The 17,235-nt window shown below is 40.3% G+C and overlaps 1 protein-coding gene across 3 annotated transcripts in view; it reads left to right on the forward strand.

Moving 5' to 3' along the window:
* The window catches only part of CPA6 (carboxypeptidase A6), an 85,474-nt gene that overhangs the window by 46,414 nt on the left and 21,825 nt on the right, over positions 1 to 17,235 (forward strand). The window contains exons 3-6 of one of the 3 annotated variants that reach the window (XM_030011863.2): positions 5,405 to 5,529; positions 9,038 to 9,152; positions 10,100 to 10,201; positions 11,050 to 11,154. In XM_030011863.2, coding sequence (XP_029867723.1) covers positions 5,450 to 5,529; positions 9,038 to 9,152; positions 10,100 to 10,201; positions 11,050 to 11,154 — 402 coding nt within the window. In that variant the 5' untranslated portion in view covers positions 5,405 to 5,449. Of the gene's footprint in view, positions 1 to 5,364; positions 5,530 to 9,037; positions 9,153 to 10,099; positions 10,202 to 11,049; positions 11,155 to 17,235 lie in introns of those variants that run through there. The other 2 variants (XM_041123037.1, XM_041123038.1) reach the window with 2 other exon arrangements.

The following is a 17,235-nucleotide window of genomic DNA, read 5'->3' on the forward strand; positions in this document are numbered from 1 at the left end:
TACTTTGCACCAGCAACTAGGACTACCTTGTAAGTCCTTCTAGAAAGCACAGGGAATCCCACACTTAATTGCCACTGGACCATTTTGCTGCACATAAAGGGCAGCTGAAGGAGATCTGCAGTCAGGACTGTCAATTAAGTTCCTTAATTGGCAGGAGCAAGTGAGGATGAAATCAGTCCTGATCCTGAAAATACTTGCAAGGGTGAAGACATTAGAGAGCAGCAGTTCTACTCCCTCCAGGTGAACTACAGCACAGCTATAATTATCCACCAGTGTCAGAGTCAACAGGAGTCACTCTTCCTTCATTCTTTCTCTGCAAAGGTACCAACAGAAGCCTAAAATTCTGTTGCGCACTATGTATGTGCGTGCGAGGGGTGTTTGTGTACATACATATAGGTGTCTGTTTCTTGTGTGTTACGTGATGAAGCCTCTGATAGTCAGACCTCTGACAGCATCAATGAGACTAGAGCAGCTTCTACTTCTTCAATTCTCTACCTTCTGCTATCAGATTTCTAATTGAAAACATGAGTTTCAGGACTGGTTAGGGTGTTTATGTGTCTATACATGAGCACATGGATGTAAATGGAAAACCCATACAACCCATGATAGGCTGATAGAGCCCATGAGCAAAGAGCATCACTGCTTGCACTACTGACTGCACATTCCTTTATACAGGAGGCTCACAAATGCCAAGCCATTTCAACTGATGGCATCATAACAATAATTATGTTCTGAACTATACAGTTGACAGCATTTCTCAAAGAAAGCTGTTGATGGTGATGTTAAGGGCAAGGCCAGCTTTGGCACATGTATTGCTGTATACAACTCAGTAAGTATATATAAGTATATATATGCTAGGTCATAAAGCATAACAAAATTACTGTCTTCATGGGGTATAACACAGATAAATCATACAAACAATTTTGTCCAGATACTAAATGTAAATTATGGCAGATTTATTCTAGTTATTTTCAATGACAAGCATCAGTCATCTCTTTTGATCAATACACGATCACAGACCTGATGAGAGCGCTAAGCATCTTCCTTTCAGGCTAAATGGAAGAAGAAATTAAACACTTGTTTACGAAAGGGTAGTGAGGAACAACTGGAGGCTACTGCCTGAGAAAATGACTTTAATTACAAGTATGAGCCAGACTAGGCCCTGTGGTCTAAAGAAGCTGAGGATTTCTTTCAGTGACTTGAATGAAAAAAAGGACTGTGGGATTTATGCAGCCATGAGTGTGTTCCTGGGGAAAAGCAAAGAGACTCCTTTCTTCTCGGGCTCCCTTTCCACAGGCACAGAATGAGCTGGAGGAAAACCTGGAACTAGTGAAGAAAAAAACTCCCTGCTCTGGTTTCTGTCTTGGCGGGGCAACAGAGCTGTGTATACACCATTTGTGATATGTAGGATTATACCAATGAAATGTTTGTATTTTTGGAAAATTATTTGCATCATTTTTAATTTTGGAAGAAATTCTGAATTCTCTTAGCTCAGCACCCAAATCTTTTAAAAATATTTGTCCTTTTTGCTTGTGCTGACTTTTTGTCACCATACTGACCAGAAGCTAGAGACAAGACTAATGAGTTCAGGGTTGCTGTAGCTTGGAAGGTGTCCAGGTAAGAGCTGATACATTTATACTCTTGAGCTGTCTTTAACACCTCAGTTTAAAGAGAAACTGCCTACAATGAAACCCAAAGAGTGCTGGCTTTCCTAAGCACAAGTTGAATCCCAGGGACTTGCGTGGGTGAGGTTGAAAAAAGAATGTGCAGTTAAAAAAGGATACTTACTATGTAGTCACAATTAATAATCTCTTATACCTTCTTTGTTAAATAAAGCAATAATGTGTTTAAATCCTCTGGGAAAGGGAGCTGTCTGTATGCTTTTACATACCATTTCTTCTCATAGAAGGCAAGTCAGGATGCTTGTGCCTCCAGTGAGAATTTGGGAAAGAGCATTTGCTGGGCATCTGTGGAGCCACGGCTGTCCCTGAGAACAGGTACCTGGAGTCACACCTGAGTGCAGCAGCAGGTGCCAAGTAATTAGTCTCCAGGTCCCAAGTCTGAGCCTACTGAAAAATCCTGCCTGGGCTCTGCTTATTGTCCAGAGGCTTAAAACATCCCAAGACCCTCTAAAGGCAACCTGCTGCCTGACAGATAGGAAAAGATGTGCAAAGGAGAGAGTTCTGCAAAGGAGATGAGAATGTTTAGGTTTGCAGACATACTCTAAAGCATCTCTCTTTTCCTCTAGCCTCAAGATACCAGGTGAATTTTGAGGTTCAAATATTTGGCTGTCTGTTCAGAGGGTTCTGTAGGATTTCTGCATCGGTTCGTTTTGTAGCTGGAGAATCTTCCCCCCCCACCTAGCAAATCCCACCACCCACAAGTAAATGTCTTTTGGCACTGACTGGTACACCGTCCATATTACTATATAATAGCTAATGTGTAATGTGTGGGGATAACAACACCCCATCGCAGATAGTAAAGAGGATCGGAGAAAATATCAGTACCACTTGCTAGCCAGCGGAGCCCAGCATGGAAATCCAAGGCATGCTTGCCAGAGGAATGATGCTGAAAGAAGAGTGATGACTCCGATGGAGCCCTCAGTATCCATAGGAGATGCAATGATGAAGTCTCCTAAAGTTGACAGTGAGTAAGGGATAGTTGGACTTGTTCAGTCCAAACATGCCAGCTCTGAAATTCATCTTCTATTTGTCAGCTTTCATGCGCTGTTTCCATGTCACGCCAAGGACAAGCTGGAAGTTGCAATATAAATAAGATGTCTGTTGGAGAAATGTGTTTCCTGTTACATGTTTTATAAAGCAAATTCAAGTCAGCAATTGAAGTGGTGCCCTGGACAGCACAGGTAACATCTCCCAGATGAGCACTGAATGCTTTGTTTACGTTGCAAAGGATGAGAAGTGGGAGTCAAATGAAACCAAACTACCCAAATAGGGAACTGAGCTGAATTTGCATTCTAAAAATGGGATTTTTTTGTCTCACTTCCAGGACAATGCCAGGAATGAAATACTGCATTTTTGCCAGAAGAGGATAGTGGCGTGCAATATACCGCTGATTCATTAGTTAAAAGAAGATTGCTTCTGCTTTTGTTACTCCCTTGCAGCCAGTAATGTGAGGGACAATTAGAATACCTCAGAAATTAGAAAGCTCGGTTGTGTTGTAACCAATAGTGTGAATATTGGTTGGTTTATCCCCTCCACGATGATGGAGAAATGCACCAAAATTAATCCTGAGTAACTATCAAGAACAACAACAAGCTTCAGGTGTATCTCATGTTTTTGGTTGTTTTTTTTTTTTCATTTTTGTAACTTCTCTTTCCAGTTTTGTGTGCTTAGATATTGCAGTTGGCCAGGAGACATTTCACTTCAGTTGCTCTTAGCTTGTGTATAACAATTTGTTGTTATTTTTATAAAGATGGCTCAAGCTGAGCTGATTGGTACGCTGTTACTCCAAGGGCAGCAAATGTACCCTCTGTGATGTGTATTTTTAGGGATAAATCTTAAAAGTCAAATACACGTTTCTAATTAACCATGTGTGAAATCAACCATGTTGAATTAGAGGGAAATTTCACTGGATGCCTATAATGAATCAAAATATGAAAGATAGATAAACTAACAAACATAAGGTGTTAGCGCAGTGAGAGGATCTTTATTTATAAGCAGCATTTAGCACCATTTAATTCATGAGTTTGGTTTCTACTGACCATCTGTCATAGCTGCTGTCAGCTTCACAGGCCTTGTGAACTTTGCCAGTCCCGGTGTTAGACTTCAAAAGATGCTGTGCCCACTCACCACTATCACACAGATCCATAGACCATATTGTGGCAGCATGAAACAAAGGGTGGTTTTGGCAGGAATAGAAAAGGCTGCCCCTGTGTTTCAGTTTTACTCCTTCTAAAGTAGCAGGCATTTAATTGGATTAACGGGACTGAAGTTGCTACTGCTTGAAGAAGTGGCATCAGGTTCAGTGTCAGGTGCCTTCTTGGTAATTGGAATATTCTTACTTGGGGCCATTTGAGAAATTGTGGGAACTAAACCCCTGCTGCAAGATTGTACTGTCTTCTCAAACAAGGTTCATATCAAGGTGAAATGCATTAGATATTTCCAAAATCGCTTGTATGGCATAGAAGTCAGGAGCTTTTAAAATATAGATTATAAAAACCTTAGAAACCTGGAAAGCAAGTAAGGCAAGGGACACTCATGAGCTCTGTCCATGACTTTTATCAATGCAGCCTAGCACAGCTGATTGCAGTAGACTTCAAAAGATGTTTATCAAGTATTAATTCTTTTTAAATTCTCTTTAAGAAATGTGGGGACATGGTAGTCCCTATCAATTCCCCTCTTTGTATTCAGCTCACAAACTTAACATATTTTTAAGGCCTGTGGAACTTGACATGTATATTTGTCACATTGACACAGAGGCTGTTGTTGAAACTCCTTTCCATAGTCTCCTGTGACTACCCAGGAGCTCTGGGAAGAGGTTTGTTAACTTGTGTTCTCACCACTGTCCTCACACTGGCAGAGGAGGTACTGTTCTCACCTCTGTTAGAGAGTATGTGCATCTGTTGTTGGTGCAGCTGAGTAGTAGTACAAAACCATTTTGCTACCAGGTGCAGAACACTGAGTTTCAAATCCCTGTTGCTTTCTTGAAAATTAATGTTCTGAGCTAAAGTTCCAAGTGTATTTCAGATTTGGCAACAAAAGAAAGTAAAAATGGACAAGAAGCATCCCTTAGGTGTGTGCAGATATAGATATCACATTAACAATGTGGTATCATTTAGTAGCTATTGTTTTTTACAAGTTTGTAATAATTTTATTGTCTTAATCCTGTTATTTTGGTGTCTCATGTAAAATCATTGGGTAGATCACAGCTTCCTTCATAGTATTGGTGACCTTCTGTTACTGACTTCTGATCTGCTTATTGTCAAGATAAAAACTTGGGTACACTTTGCAAACAACACTGGTATATGCTTTGTTTTCTACCTCTCTTTAGCGTTCTTTTCTTTTGCTGCCTTAGTGAACATAGAAAATACCTTGTGAAATAAAAGACTCATGGATTCCATAGGAGCTAATAAATAGGGAATGTATGGTAGTCTGAGGAGGCGCATGAAGTTGGACGTAGCTTTTGTTTCGAGCTGTTTCAGGAGGCACATTCCTGAGACCGTTCTCTCTTCCCATTGGCAAATCTCCCATGAGAGTTGTGGTAAGCTGGATGCAATCATTCCTCAAAATCTTCTCCATTAGCATAGAGCTGGACCAGCCAATAGAGTTTTATTGTCTATACCATGCCTAGAGTGCTTGCATACATAGCTTCAAGCGTCCCATCTCCTGGATTTCCCCACCTACACTGAATGCATATGAATTACAGGTTGGTTCCTGCACTACAGGTGGACCTGTGGCAGCCCAGCAGCCCCTTCCACATCGTTGAAGGTATGGTCACCGACGTGCGAGTACCCCAGAACACGTCCCGAAGTCTGCTGCCCTACCTCCAGCAAGCAAACATCCAGTACACGTAAGCCTGTGCTTCGCTTTCTCTGCCTCGCTCTGGAGATCTGGCCTCCAAGGCAGGTCTGCATCTGCCACACCAAGTGCACTTGAAAAATACGTTCCACATCGTAGCAATTAGACTGGCAGACAGCTAGACATTGCCAAGAAAACAACCATTTTAATGGGAGAACAGAAAATCTCCCACAGGCAGGCAGTTTTAATTAAATGTCCTCCTTTGGAGTCAAGCTGAAGTGTTTTCAATGTATATGAAATCACATCTGTTAAGGGAGGGATGGTAATTACTAATTCTACAGCCTGCTTTGCCTCTGTATTTAACAGGAGCTAGGTTTGTTTACAAGTGTGCTGCAAACGCAGAGGCAAGCCTTCCTCATGAATTATAAAGGAATGTACTAGTTCTCTTTTATAACTTTCCATTCCTCGTGACCCAACGCAAGTCAAACAGAACAAATACAAGCTAAGGATCACATATCATTTATAGCGTTCCTTAAAAGCATTCAAGACAGAGTATACTTATCGTTTCATATTTATCAATATGATATACTAGACAAGAATAATGTTGTTGTCATTAAAGCCTTTTCAGTGAGATGCCTAAGTGTCTGAATAATCAACTGATGAGTTATTTGAATTCTGAAACTTTTGCTGAATAAAGCCCTATGTGAGGCTATTTATACTTCTCAGTCAGAAAAGGATGGCGCAAATCATATTGTGTATTATATGTACTCTTATCAAAATTCCATTCTTATTATAACAATGGTCTCTTAATTAATTTTTTGTTCTAAAAATACAAAAACAAACATAAGGAAATTAATTACGCAGGCCCGGTGGCTGAAGTTCAGAGTGACTTTCATGTGTTCAACACTGCTTCAGTTTTGTTTGTGTTTAAAAATGAGATTGGGATTTCTGTAATTGTTTTCCTGTGCTTATACAAAAAATATCCCCTAATTACTGTGCCCCGGCAGTTGTATTCACGTCTGCTGCTGTTCCTGCTCACAGTAATCACCTTTAATGAAATGACAGAAGGCCATTTTATATGTGTTATAAACACTCCCTGTACTTGAAGACCTTTACTTACTTTGCAGAGCAGAGTGTGCAAGGGCAAGAACTGCAGGAGTGAAGGGTTTCTGCAGTTTACCTGAAACAACGTGTTACAAATACTAGGACAACATTACATTAATTTTCCACAGGGAAAATTTCCTCTCTGGCATTTGACGCACAAGTTGTGTGCACTTAGAAGGAAGCTGGGCAGCATTTTGTCAGCTCCAGACTGTTTCTTTGCTCTCGCTCTTCATCTCCTCGCCGCCCGTTTTCGACTCCTTGTCCGCTGGGTCCCAGCCATCAGAAGCAAAACCCTGCAAAGCCTCCGACGAGCATGTGCTTTGTCCTGACAAGCCTCCTGACATCTGTAACTCCACAAGAGCCGGCAGGACTCGCCACGAGAGCAGCAACAGCTATAGTCGGGAAGCGGCAGGAGCGGGGCAGCCGGGCACAGCCGTGCGCACGGCGCAGCTGGGCTGGGGACCACAGCCCTGAGCTGAAGCGCAGCTCCACAGCCCAGGGGCTGAGGTGCCGGGCAAGGTTTCATACAGACCCTTTTCTCATGGCTGTTTTTCACAATTTTTTTTTTTATTTCATTTTTGATGCACCATTTGCAACTATTGCTACATCCCTTTGGGAACTGGAAAATCTGAGGCAAACACCATGTAAAACTTCAGCCTGACAGAGTGATGCTTGCCTAAATTATGACAAATTTCTAAAGACAGGAAGCATTAAGCAGCCCTAATAATGAGCAAGGTGACCAGCCCTTGCCTGTAAGACAGGCTTATCTGTCCCAGTGTTTGACTTTATGATGAGAAGACGGTCATGAAAACAAGCTAGGCATCAGATAAACTCTTACTGCACCAAATTGCCTCAGTTGTAAGTTCTCTGGCAACCAAGCCACTTAGGTTGTATTCAGACCTCAGGGACTTAAGAGCCTTTGTGTTTTAAGCACACAGAGTACACAGTCATTTAAGCGTAAAGAAAGATTATCAAATCTCATTTGGAGTAGAGACACATAAACAATCAGGAGTTGGGAAGTTAAATTTATTATTGTAAAAGTGAACAAAGAGAGCTTGATCCTGGTAGGTACTTACACTAATCAGAATTCAGCAAAGCAGGCAAGTATTTTTTTAACATATCAGATGTCCTAATGACTTGAATAAAACCACTGCTTTAATCTAACTACAGGCTTAAATGCTTTACAGTACTGGTCTTGGAGTGTACAGCAATTTGAAAGACTATAAACCCTTAGTTTGCTTAATGAAAGCTGCTGGTGTAGAACAATGTAATTCCTAATTATACAATTACTTCACTAATACATTTGAAGATGAGGATAACCTTTACTTTGATATCATATGTAGATAGACCTATTATCTTTGAGGTATCTGCTGCACAGTTGAGTTAGGATCAGAGTGAATGCAGTTTCTTTCCATCTTTTTCCAATCATTGCAGCTAATGCCTATAAAACTTAAAAAGGTTGAATGTGACCATCGTTTTACAGGAACGATGAATTAGTGGTATGGTGATTACACATTGCCATGCTTTAGGAGAAGGTGGTATACAAGGATGACTCTCAGTTTTACAGTGACATTGTTACTGATGTCAGTGACAATATTCCCAGCTCCTGCCATGGTGTGATGGAAAAGCATAGATGCTCCAACGTCTTCAATATAATTCTTTTTAGATGTTTTCTGTATTATATTTTTATATTCATATCATTATTTGGTTTTGCCATAAAACAGGAAACTTTTCAGCTTATACCACTGTTTCTGCATTTTGCTCTTACTGCAAAGAACCTCTCACTTTTTATGCAAGCATATTTAATTTTCACTTAGTATTGTTTCATGTTTTTCCTGAGTTCTTTTAAAATAATTGGCAACAACTATTGCAGAGTAGATCATGTAAACAACAAACCACACTTAAGATTTTTTGTTTGTTTGTTGTTTGTTGTGTTTCAGACAAAGATAATGGCACCAAGTTCTTCATTTTTTTGTTTTGCCTCTACAACTTGTAGGTATACGTAAAGTTCCATGCTGGTACAATAACTCCCAAGAGAAAGTATGTGCATGTTTTTCTAAGCCTAAAAGGAGATTTTTTTTTTTTATGGTTTTGAAATCAGTTTTTGAAGATCCATGATCACGTAGTATAACTGGATTATAAAAGAAGACAGCAAATGCTGCTCCATAAACAAGTGAAAGTGGCTTCTTCTTCACATTAGCTACATTATTTACATCATTCTGTTTTATTCACTTAACAAGCTTGTTGTGTTTTTTGACGGCACTGTTACATTTCAAAGCAGCTGGAGTATTTATCTGGCAGCATATATTCAAATAAGCCTGAAGCACTCTATTGTCAAGAAATAACGTCGGGATGGTTTAACTCCTGCTATACTTCTTCTAAATGTGATTGTTGTTCTACTTTAGCCTGTGTGTTCTATTAGTTTTTCAGCAATACTGCTGTCTTTTTTTACCTAGGATTCTCATATCAGACCTACAGAAAGCAATAGAAAACCAAACTGGGCTGAGGTCATATAGGAATCGAAGGTCCCTCTCTGGGTATAACTACGAAGTGTATCACTCCCTGGAAGAAGTACGTGAAAATTCGTATTGTTCCTCTTATCCGCTACACTGTTGTTTTTAATAAGGCTAAGATTTCACTCTCTGTACAAGTTATGGTTACCTGTTCATCTTCAGCACTGTTCTGAATGTTTCTTCTTCAAAAATAGGCACCTTCTTGAAAACATGTATTTTTTTAATATTTATATTCAAGGCTTATCTTTACATGTAACTATCTTTGACAGCTTCTGAGTTTTGTTTTTAAAGTAGGTCTTTTACTCTGATGGAATAAGAGATTTCAGTGAGTGATTAGTCTCACTGAGTCACCTGAGTAAGCAACGTGAGCAAATGCTTAAGTATTTGCACAAGAGGCCCAAAGACTTAAAAACACTTAGATACAAATTTATGTATAAGGGATACTATCCTGGATGATAATGGGGTAAATAATGTATGTTGATTTTGGTGTGCTCACGTACATGGTTTCAAACTGCACTAAAACAAAGTCACGAGGTTGAGCGTGGAGGGTGCTGCACCTCAACAAGATCTGGTGCCTGTGAAAAAAATATTGCAGGTAGCATTCAATTCTGCAGGTGAATCTGTTCGCCATTCTGTGTCCTGACAGGCAGACTGAGAGACCTTCTTTCTTAATTCCATTAATATTTAGTGGGAATGGCAGATTAGCCCCATCCCCAGATTTTTGATGGACAGCTAATGCATTCCAGTAGTGGCCAACATTAAAATGGGAAAAAAAATCCCATGTGACTGAAGGCTGCATCCAGCCACTGGCAATAGAGCTATGAGAGCCCAATGATGATTAAAGTGTGAAAACAAACCAAGCAAAAAAAAAAAAGCATAAAAAGAAAAACTACAGGAAAATCCAAAAACATAAAGAGGACTGAGAGCTGAGATTAGTAAATGTGTTACAGTTGCTTCCCATGAAATACAAAGATTGAAGTGACAATTTTATTTCTGTATTTGCAGATCCAGGGTTGGATGCATCATCTGAATAAAACTCATTCAGATCTTGTTCACATGTTCTCTGTTGGAACATCCTATGAAGGGAGACCACTGTTTGTACTCAAGGTAAAGATTAAATAGTCATTAATCAGACTAAAATCTGGAATTGGGGACAGACACTTTGTTACTTATGTTATAGCATGTACACTGGAGACGCAGGTTAACAGTGTTTCCTAAGGATGAGTTGCTAAGATCTAAGTATCTCTCTCAATGTCATTTTTAATGAAGAAAAAAAATAAAAAGCTGGAGAACTAAAAGCCAAATCCTGTTTACTTGGATTGGATATGCATGGAGATAGATTACTGGACAAGTTCAATTAGCAGGATTTGGATTTAAGGGAATTGGAAAGTTTTGTGTTTACAGACAACTTGGAAAGCAGTTGTGCTGGAGAGGGGCCCCAGAGGACTCTGGAGTCCTTCTCAGCACGTGCCACATATGCTTCCTCCTTAGCTACTGACAAAATTCCAGGGCTATGCACTCTCAACTCACATTATTAGGACCACAAATTAGAGGGTGTTGGCAAGATGCAAAAAAAATTTTACTTTGATTGTACTTTCTTTTCACCTGCTGTTGCAGAGTTCTGAAAATTTGATTCTGCATCAGGCTATTCATGTAGCATTGTTTTTCCTCACCCTGCTCCTTAAATGATATTTAAGGATATCATTTCTCATAAAAGAGAAATTGACAGATCTCACTTTTCCTGTAATTTTTTTTCCCATAGGTCAGCTTCATTATCTTGGCATACCTGCATATCATTATCTTGGCCGTACCTTTGAAAACAATAAATTCATGTTCCTTTATACGAGGAAATTCAAAATGGTTTAGTGTTTCTAACATTCTATTATTTTCTCATTATTGTGTTTCACTAATGTCATGAGACCTATTGATATTTCTATGAATATTCACACTTCAAGTTAGGTAAAAGATCACGGCCCTACAAGAAAGCTGTCTGGATAGACTGTGGGATACATGCGAGAGAGTGGATTGGCCCTGCCTTTTGCCAGTGGTTTGTGAAAGAAGTAAGTGTTTAATGATTTACAGTCATGCAGTTCCTTCAGTTCAATAAACATTGAGTTTTTGCTCTAACCGATCTAACATATCATTAATAAGAAAAATAACTAGCTATTATACCGCTTTTTTTTATTTTTTATTTGTAGAACACTTAAGTGCTTGATAAACGAAGCTGGTAGCGACAGCCAGACACAGCTAGGCACAGGACAAAAATATGCTGGCACATACTGGCAGAGATATGAAGTAGGATTTTATTCCAAGACCTAAAAATGTGAAGATTGTAGTTCTGGTAACGGTCCAGGTAAATCAGTGCCAGTGTGTACTGCCTCACATCAGTTCAGCAATATCTTTGCTTTCGGAACTTAGATTAAGACATTTCTCTTGTGTGTAATTCCATAGGAATAGTAAGCCAATATCATGGAATCATAGAATAGAATCATAGAATCATTCAGGTTGGAAAAGACCCTTAAGATCACCGAGTCCAACTGTAAACCTAACACTGCCAAGTCCACCACTAAACCGTGTCCCAAAATGCCACATCTACACGTCTTTTGAATACCTCCAGGGATGGTGACTCAACCACTTCCCTGGGCGGCCTGTTCCAGTGCTTGATAACCCTTTTGGTGAAGAAATGTTTCCTAATATCCAATCTAAACCTCCCCTGGTGCAACTTGAGGCCATTTCCTCTTGTCCTTTCACTTGTTACTTGGGAGAAGAGACAAACACCCAGCTTGCTACAACCTTCTTTCAGGTAGTTGTAGAGAGTAATCAAGTCTCCCCTGAGCCTCCTTATCGTCACCATCATTAAACTCTAGATAATCAAAACACTCCCTAACATACAGGGCTACCCCACTGCCTCTCCTTCCTTGCCTATCCCTTCGGAAGAGTTTATGGCCATCCATTGCAGCACTCCAGTTGTGCGAGTCATCCCACCATGTTTCCGTGATGGCAACCATATCATAGTTTTCCTGCTGCACAATGGCTTCCAGCTCCTCCCGTTTGTTGTCTGTGCTGCGTGCACTGGTGTAGATGCACTTCAGTTGGGCTACTGATCCTGCCACCTTTTTGTGGGGGAGAAGCCCCCTTTCCTACATGACCATTCTCAGGCGCTTCTGTGTTTTCCAACACATCAATAACCCTTGCGTCTTTGCTGCCGCATGGGCCTCCATCCCTTACCTCCACTGAGACAGCAGACCAAAGGACCTCGCTAGCACACCGTCCCTCAAACACTGGCCTGCTGCCCTCAGGCTTGTCTCTAGACAAGCGTGTTCACCCCAGGGCAAACTTGGTTTTATCCCTCCCCCCCTTCAAATCTAGTTTAAAGCTCTTTCAATGAGCCCTGCTAACTCCTGTGCAAAGATCCTTTTCCCCCTTTGAGGAGGTGTACCCTGTCTGTTGCCAGCAGGCCTGGTGTCGTGTAAATTGACCCATGATCAAAAAAACCAAAATTCTGCCAGTGACACCAGGCTCAGAGCCAGGTATTGATCTGGTGGCTCTTCTTCATAGACAGATTTCACCCAAAATGATAGACTTCATATTCTCTGAATATCAAGTGGTTCCTCCAATGTTTCTCTGATCCTATCTTACTGGATTTATGCTCCCTTTATCTTTGATATCTAGGGTTTAGCCTTCATATCCATCCTTTTGCCACTTCTCCAGTACCTCTTTTCTTTTTTTTTTTTTTTTATATCAGCATTTAATCTCTTCTACTTTGGGATTCATTTCAGATGCATGATGTGTTTGCAGGATTTTGACATTTCCCCTTAGCCAAAAAACTTTTGTTCAAGATGGGATATTACCTGCACAGTGGAGACTACCTTGCAATGCAATTTACAGAAGTCAAAGAAGGCTTAAAAAAACCCAACGCATGTGCTTTGAGTATTTTGCATACCATTTTTTTCACAAAATAAGGGGTGCAACATTTTTTTTGCAAGGGTCTTCCTATAAACACACAATTTTCTCACTTCTCTTCCACCCCATCACTGTGGAATTCTACAATGTATTAATACCTCCTCTGATTTAAAGGATCTGCCTTTGATTTTCTGGGATCTCTCAACTCAGCAGAAAGATCCTGGCCCTATAAGTCCCTTCATGAGAGTAAACTTCTGCATCATCAACACCCTAATGCGTTAGCTGAGATGATCATATGAGCATTTGTGGCCTTCCCTCAGAAGTCACAGCAGTATATAAGGCAAGTACAGAAATAATGGGGCCACTACAGCTTGGGTGAGCCCGTCAGCATGGCTGCAGATGCATGGATAGGCTAAACCAGATCCAGGAGCTGATCTCCAAAGTTCAGTGTGCAATGATGGTGTGTCTTCTTATTAGGACTTCTGTTAGTGTAAAGATGAACAAACTTGCAACTATTTCTGAGAAGCTTTCCTACGCAGGAGAACAGGCTACAGTAAGAAAGGAAGATGTTTGGGACAGACAGGCACTGGTGGGAAAGCCTATTTCTCAAGTACATCTTCCTTACCAAGGTTTTCCCGTAAAGCACTACAATGTGGCAGTAAGGTAAAAATCACAAGGTTTCTCTGTAGCGCTTATGGCAGAATATAGGCTGTGTATGTGTATATAAAAACCTTCTGGTTGTTATTTGAGATCCTTGGAGAGTAGCTTGCTAGTAAGACTGTTTCGCTAACTATGTAAAAGCATTTTCCTAGATTAAAGAATGTTTCTGTGGAGTTCCTTGAGACTACAAGAATGTACCACCTTTGTGCGCCCATCTCAGTCGTGCATTGCCTTTGTTCACAAATGACATATATTTTCTTCTTTCCTTAGAGCAGTATTTCAACCCAGCATTAAAGCAAAAAGCATCAGGATAAGAATACATTATGCTCACAGTCTCCATCATTATATTAAAAATGACTGGGAGAGGAGGAGAGACAAGATGATTAGATTGTTTGGTTTAGTATATTGCTTTTCTCATTAAATGAATTAGACATTTTTAGCAAGAACTCTAGGAAAACTGAAGGCCTCTCCATGCTTCAAACTCTGCAATTCTCTTTTGCTGGCAAACTCCTCCCTTAAGCACCTCTGCAGCCCAGCAGCCCACTTTCCATCCTCCCTGGCGCTTACAGGCAGTTCTGAGAAAGGGCAGTCAGCTTGGAAACAGATTTTTCCTGGCATGTTTGTTGACTCTAAGGAATAGCACCACAAGCCCATTGATTTAAGGCAAGCAAAAAGAAATGTTGGATTTATGTGATGTTAGCTTCTTTTCTAGCAGGAACAGCATACGTGCATCCCTTTACTGTGCAGGCAGCCTGAAATATTTTATCGAGCTTTCAATTCACCCTGTGATCTCTGTCACTTGTTTTTATTGAGGTATCCGTACTCCTGTGCACAACTAGGCTTTTCAAGTCATTTAGCTTAGAAAGCAACCTCTATGTGTGAATGTCACTTAACATTCAGGCTCAAGCCGGGTGCTGCAAACTTCACCAGATATTCCCATCCAGCTTGGGAACACTCAGTATCTTGCTTGTGCCTCTGGAAGCAGCAGCTCCTGAGTGCCACTGAATTTGCTGCAAGCAACAGGAGACACCATTTCCCATAGGGTACGGTCAGTGGCTCCCCGCTTTCTACAGAGCATCTGGAGTTGTTCAGCTGAGCAGGACCCAGCTCCCATCTATCTAGAAATGCAAAGCAGACTCAGGCAGATCAGACTTGGGAAGTGAGGGTGTGAGGCTAGAGCGTGGGAAGACAAGAGGCTGCCTGCTGTGCAGGCTTGTTCTGTATTTGGGCAAATACAATAGTTAGAGAAAAAGAACATATGAACTAGAGAAAAAGGGAGAAAGATATAAAAGTTAAAGATTAAAAACAGAAAGAGAACGCACAGGAAAGGGTTTTGCATTATGGGATAATATAATTGAAAGTACAAAACCAGCCCACTCACATTTTGAAACAAACAAAAGGAGAGCGAAGACTATTGTTTGGTTTGGGGGGTTGGGTTTTTTGTTTGGGTTTTTGTGTGTTTTTTTTATTATAATCTACTCCAGCATGAGCTTTAGCCTTGGCTCTGTATTCCATAGGTCTGCTGTTAATAACGTCACTGTTTGTTTCTGCAGAAGGCATCCCTGAATGCCTGTAGTCTCTCAGCTAAAGATAATCAGATGTTCTACCAGATTTAGCAATACTGGTGGCCTCTGACAAACCCTACCTCATGGTCATTGAATTTCAAGTCAAGAAATGGGACGCCCTGCGCACACAGGATCAGAGCTTTAGGTACCAGCTAATGAGCCACAGAGAAGCGTCTGCGCCGGTATTGTAGTAGAATACCAGTTAGGTTACAGTGGAGTCCCACCCAACTTCAAGCCTTACTCAGCTGGAAAGATGTGGAAAAAGGCCCTGAGAGTGGACATATTAAGAGACCTGTGGTGGAGCAGGGAAGCAAGAGGAACTGTACAAGGAAACAGAACTGATTACATGTGGACTACTTTGAAGGCAACCTGCAAAGATAAATTAATTTAATGTAACCCAGAATTTGTGTCCACAGCAAAAGATTTAGGGGAAAAAAAAAAGGAAAAAGGTTTATTAGCCTAGATTTTTAAAAAGACCACACGGGATCTAATCATACATTAAAATGTGTTGGGAAATATTACAAGCTGGAAAGAAAGGGACTCTGTTATGTGTTATTACTTTGTAGAAAGCAGTAGACTTTAGAAACAAAATTTGTTTATCAGACATAACATGTCTTTATCCAAAATTAAATAGTCCTCATAGAAACAAAGAAGCAAAACCTATAGACTTTTTGCAAAAGTACAATTACATATGTATATGTGTTAAATAAGAACATTTAACTCTTCTTCATTGGGTGTGCAATTGTGAGAGGAGAAGCAGAATTCAGATATCAAATTATCCAGACCTCAAATTTAGGATTTTGCCATTGTTTTAAAAATCTGAAATATGGTTCACAGGCTGCTATTCAAATTAACATCAAAACTAGATTCTGTTTCAGTTTTAGTGGAAGCAGATGAGGATTCCCATTACATCTGGTTTGACTTTCTTCCCTCTAGTAAATGCTGCCATTTGATCCATGTCAATGGTGTATAACCTTGAAATGTCATTCATACAACATTTTCAGAAAACAACATACAAGAGATGTGACTTTAAGATGCACAATTCTTTGTTTCTGATGCAGGAATTTGTATTTCTAGATTAGAAACTACAAGAAATGTAATTAAAAACCTTCAAGAAGGAAGGACTGATTGTACTTCTTGACAAAATGTTCTAACAATCCAATGGCAACTGTAAGGGGAACATCCATTAAGATCAAGTGCATCCCGCTAAGGGAGTGGCCTCACTGGGGCCTCGAATGAAGGTGCAAATAGCCTCACACTTTGGAAACGAAGTAAACTACACCATTACCCTCTTCTCCCATCATCAAAAGTGGGCCTTTTTAGGAAAAAAGGAAAATTAACATGTGTTGACAGGTTTCAGTATATCTGCATCTCAAATGTGAAATGTAGCATGCTCTTCCATAGACTCCCTAGGCTCTTATATTTTTCAAATGTTTAAATCTTGAGGACTTTCCTCAAAATAGTATTATTATTCTTTGAATGTGTGTCAGCTTACATTACATTGCGCATAGCCACTTTTCTTTAATGTGAGACTGTTGTGGGTATTTTTCCTGGATGAGCAGTGCTACCGTCTGCTTCTGGGACAGAACCTAGCCAATATCTAAAGTCTTTGCTGAAAAAATGTTCAGAATTACTTCTGAGCTTTCTGGATTTGATCAAGGTGACTTGATAAGTTTAGTTTGGGCATTGACCTTGCTAGACTATCCATGAATGTTCCCTCACTCCTATCCACAGGCCCACTGGAAAGGAGCTGTATAGTAGAGAAATCCAAATCTGCACTTCTGAAGCCCTGCTCATCCTGCAGCACTGTATCATCCCTTAAAGATGGGCCATAATAGCTGTCTTATCTCAGAAGAATCCCAAATCTGAAAAGAATATCAGTATGCTCTGTATACTTTAATTTGTGAGATGTGTGGCTGAAAGTCCAAATTCTGAAATGTGGGTGTTCTATGATCCCAATTATATGAGTTCCCAAATTATTCAAGATGATGTGTTTGTGCTTCATCATGCACC

The sequence above is a fragment of the Aquila chrysaetos genome, chromosome 4 (genome assembly GCF_900496995.4).
Source record: "Aquila chrysaetos chrysaetos chromosome 4, bAquChr1.4, whole genome shotgun sequence".
Classification (NCBI taxonomy): Eukaryota; Metazoa; Chordata; class Aves; order Accipitriformes; family Accipitridae; genus Aquila; species Aquila chrysaetos.